The sequence below is a fragment of the Camellia sinensis genome, chromosome 3 (genome assembly GCF_055761805.1).
Source record: "Camellia sinensis isolate YWXY chromosome 3, ASM5576180v1, whole genome shotgun sequence".
NCBI classification, from domain to species: Eukaryota; Viridiplantae; Streptophyta; class Magnoliopsida; order Ericales; family Theaceae; genus Camellia; species Camellia sinensis.
Genome location: NC_138963.1, coordinates 88956867 through 88959042, shown reverse-complemented (window position 1 = coordinate 88959042; position 2176 = coordinate 88956867). Strand labels below are relative to the sequence as shown.

Sequence of the window (2176 nt, the reverse complement as noted above, 5' to 3'; positions counted from 1 at the left end):
ATTATAGCATCAACATTATAGGTTGAAGTTGAAGATGAGCTTGACTCCAAAGTACCTAATTAGGAATCAACAAGAGAAGATTAATAAAACTTACATTAGAAAATGAACAATACAAATAAAAATGAAGATAAATAAATTCTCATTTACCCGAGTCATATTGCTCAAATTCCTCTACATCATCCATCGCCTTTTGAAGAGAAATTGGAAGGTTGCTTCGAAGCCAATTTTGAGTACATACAAGAGCTTCAACCATAAAAGGTGAGAGTGAACTACGAAATGGGTCAAGAATACGCCCTCTCATACTAAAAGCCGACTCCGATGCAACGGTAGAAATAGGCATGGCCAACACATCCCTTGCAAGTTGTGATAACACCCTATATTTGGTTGCATTCACCTTTCAATAATCCAGAATCTCAAATGTTTGATTCTTTGCAAAATGTTCAACCTCGGATAAATATTGTTCCAATTCCGACTTAGATCCACTAGTGCATCGCCCCTCCAAATAGGAATTAAATTGGGAGTCAACTAAAGAATAGGGATCATCATCATCATCATCTTCCACCATATTCACAACTTCACTCACACTTGGAAGTTTCTCATTTGAAGGATAAAGTGTGACATAATGGCTATAGAAACGACTCAAACAACTCTTAACCTTTTCTACCATCTCTTCCACTTTCCTATTATCTCTAAGAAATAAATTGGAAAAACAAAACTCCAAGTATGTCATTTTTTTGGTAGGATCAAGAACCACTGCAACATACAACAACAGATTGATTTTACTTCCATCTCCCCAATACTTGCTAAACTTTAACTTCATAGTCTTTGCCATTGAGCTCAAAGTATCATCCTCCTCCAAAATTAATTGGTTAATTTTGCTTTCAATAACAAACATCTCTTTGTAAAAAACATTGGAAGCAACAAAGAGAGACCTCGAAAATTTCTTAGTTGCAACATAAAATAATTTTAGAAACCTCAAAAAAATTCTACACTTTTTCCAATCCAATTCATTCGGACTTCTTCTTATGCCACCATCAACATCCATGAAATAAGGTTCAAAGTTGGAATCCACAAACTTCAATCGGTTAAAAGCCTTCTCATACTTTTCGGCGGCCTCTAACATCAAATAGGTAGAGTTCCACCTAGTTGGTACATCTAGGCATACAAGAGCTTTTGAATCAAGTTTGAGTATGGCCGCACATTTCTTAAAAACATCATGGCTTTGAGAAGAAGACCTCACATATCTCACCGCAAGTCTAATGTTGGCAATAGAATCATCTATTTCTTTCAACCCATCACTCACAACGAGATTAAGAATATGTGCACAACAACGCATATGAATAAACTCATGTTGCAAAATAGTCCCCTTCCAATCTTTGGTTATCGTTTTCAAATATTGAATGGTAAGATTATTAGAACTAGCATTATCAACTGTTAAGGTGAATATGCTATCAATGTTCCACTCAATCAAACACAACTCAATTTTTCGACCCAATGTTTCTTCTTTACAATTGGGTGTATGACTCCTCAAATTGCTAGTCCCATGAAGTCTAGAGTCAACCATATACTCTTTCTTACAATATTTACATACGGCTCTACGCTTCCCATCGGTCCCTACAACCTTGTCAAAATGATCCCAAACTGTGGATGATGCTCTCCCCTCTCCACCCTCACTCTTTCTCTTTGGGGGTCTAGGAGGCTTAGGTTCAGGTTCAGGTTCGAGTTCGACTAAGAGGGGATTCATTTGAGAATTAGAGGATTCCAGAGGTACAAGATTGATTGCGGGAGATTGAATACTATCCTCCATTTAAACTGGATTACAAAAACAGTCACAGATTCAACAAAAATTAATTCAATCAAACAAATTAATTCAACAGATTTAATCAAAAATTAATCCAAAAAATAGATTTATTTTTAATAACAGATTGAATTCCAAAAAAAACATCTGATTCAAATTCAATACAGATTCAACACATTTCAATTTTAATTTTCATAACAGATTCATCACAGATTTAATTCAATCCAATACCATAGATTTAATTCAATCCAATACCACAGATTTAATTCCAAAAACACAGATCTGTTGCAACAAACAAAAAATGAATAAATAAACATAGACAGATCTATGAACTGATCCAATTTATACAGATCCAATAAATAAATAAACACAGACAGA

General features: G+C 34.7%; 1 protein-coding gene across 1 annotated transcript; it reads right to left on the bottom strand.

The window, feature by feature from the left end:
- Positions 1-397: 397 nt before the first annotated feature.
- On the bottom strand, positions 398-1807 carry LOC145821668 (zinc finger BED domain-containing protein RICESLEEPER 2-like). Its single transcript, XM_082918218.1, has one exon. The coding sequence runs from the start codon at positions 1805-1807 to the stop codon at positions 398-400; it is 1410 nt and encodes a 469-aa protein (XP_082774344.1).
- Positions 1808-2176: the final 369 nt, after the last annotated feature.